Source organism: Stegastes partitus, unplaced genomic scaffold (assembly GCF_000690725.1).
Source record: "Stegastes partitus isolate 25-593 unplaced genomic scaffold, Stegastes_partitus-1.0.2 Scaffold127, whole genome shotgun sequence".
NCBI classification, from domain to species: Eukaryota; Metazoa; Chordata; class Actinopteri; family Pomacentridae; genus Stegastes; species Stegastes partitus.
The window spans coordinates 252,558-254,516 of record NW_007577858.1 but is presented as its reverse complement, the minus strand read 5'-3'; the positions used below and the strand labels follow the sequence as shown (position 1 = coordinate 254,516).

Below are 1,959 nucleotides of genomic sequence, written 5' to 3'. Positions count from 1 at the left end.
TGAGAGCAAACAACATATCAACATCTGCATTCTGAGGCTTTTGTCATCCATACACATCTATGATTTCCAGGGTGGGGGGGTGGGGGGTGGGGGGGTGCAGCAGGGCGATTGGCGAATTCGGTGTCGACGTGATGACGTCACGAGCAGAGCGTGGTGGGGACCCTGCAGCCTCTTCGGCCCCCTCCAGTCCGGAGAGACACAAGTTATCAGGGAGGCAGCCGAAGGGCCAGTCATCTCCTCACATCTTTTCTGCATCTACCACAATCCCCTTCAGCCGTCCTGTATGGTGGATATTATTTTCAGCTCTTCTTTCTTGGGTGATATGGGGGATCATTCCAAAAGTAAGTATGAGCCGAGCTGTTCCGACAACTTCTTTTCTTTCTTTCTTTTTTTAAGTGGCAGATTTTTATTTTCGTCGCATAGATCAGTGCACCGATTGCTCAAGTCTATTTCTTAATAATATTGCGCAGTGTTATTTCTACGGTTGTGCGCATTGAAGGAGCTTTATAGTAACGAAACAAGTCTGTGTGTTTTTTTTTTTTTTTTTTTTTGCTTTATGATTATTGGCTAAAGTCTCTAGATGTTACATAACTGCAAAGGTTGAAGGGTTGTCCAGTCTGCAAAAAGAAGAGAAAAAAAGAGGAGCTCACTATAGATATATAAAAAAGAGAAAAACAAATGACTTTATGCTGCAGCTGTTCGTGATGTTCTCTCGGCTGCATGTTCAGTCTGTGCTGACAAGGCTGTGCGCGGCTCTTTGCAGAGAAGCCAGGATTCGCGATGTGTGTAGGATGTGGAAGTCAGATCCATGACCAGTACATACTGAGAGTCTCTCCCGACCTGGAGTGGCATGCAGCCTGCCTCAAGTGCGCAGAGTGCAGCCAGTACCTGGATGAGACGTGCACTTGCTTCGTCCGGGACGGAAAAACCTATTGCAAAAGAGATTATGTAAGGTAGGAGTTTGGAAAGCATTCCCTTTATAAGTTGAATTAAAATTTGTGTTTATAAATGTGAAGTTGGATGGATTTATTTAGCATGAGAATTATATTGTGAAGATTTAAATTAAAAACAAATTTGGGTAAAAAATACGCACAAAAAAAGCAGGAAAAAAAAAAACGTTTATAACACAGTTGAAGTTTAACAGTGGATTTGACATAAATGAAAAAATTCACACAGCTCCATTTTGTCATCAATTCAAACAAACAAAACAACAACATAAAACTAACACTGTCTAAAACTTACATCTCTGACTCTACTGAAGTTTTCTCTGTCTTACTATTTCTTACATTTCCTCACAGATTTTATTTTTTTCTAATTCTTTCTCCATTTCCAGGCTGTTTGGAATAAAATGCGCAAAATGCAACCTGGGATTCAGCAGCAGCGATTTGGTGATGAGAGCTCGGGATAACGTGTACCACATCGAGTGTTTTCGGTGCTCGGTGTGCAGCAGGCAACTGCTGCCGGGAGACGAGTTCTCCTTGCGGGAAGAGGAGCTGCTGTGCCGGGCGGACCACAGCCTGCTGCTGGAGAGGAGCTCTGCGGGGAGCCCCATCAGCCCCGGACACATCCACTCCAACAGACCGCTGCACCTGGCAGGTCAGATTATTATTATTATTATTATTATTATTATTATTATTATTATTATTAGCTTCCTATTTATTTTTTTATTGGAATGCTTTATAGGATCACAAAAATTTAAAATTTAACGCAGTGAATTATAAAGCTATAATCCTTAAAAATAAAGCCATTTAAGACATGTATGAAAAAATAATCTCCTAAATATATAAAAGTAAATGTGTGTTAGAAAAAAGATAGACTTTTATGGGTACGTTGGATTAAAAAACAAAATTAAGACCGTCAAACTTTGGTATCTTTTTCTTTGTCCATCCTCTGCATGCTGATCATTTTCTTTGTGGTCAAGCTTGGTGTGTGTGTGTGTGTGTGTGTGTGTGTGTGTGT

The 1,959-nt window shown here is 40.9% G+C and overlaps 1 protein-coding gene across 5 annotated transcripts in view; it reads left to right on the top strand.

Annotated features, from left to right (window-relative positions):
• Positions 1-259: 259 nt before the first annotated feature.
• The window catches only part of LOC103354952 (insulin gene enhancer protein ISL-3), a 4,686-nt gene continuing 2,986 nt past the window's right edge, over positions 260-1,959 (top strand). For 4 of the 5 annotated variants that reach the window (XM_008278566.1, XM_008278564.1, XM_008278565.1 and 1 more), the window contains exons 1-3: positions 260-341; positions 764-953; positions 1,334-1,596. In XM_008278566.1, the coding sequence (XP_008276788.1) occupies positions 284-341; positions 764-953; positions 1,334-1,596 (511 nt within the window). In that variant the 5' untranslated portion in view covers positions 260-283. Of the gene's footprint in view, positions 342-763; positions 954-1,333; positions 1,597-1,959 lie in introns of those variants that run through there. The other variant, XM_008278567.1, reaches the window with a different exon arrangement.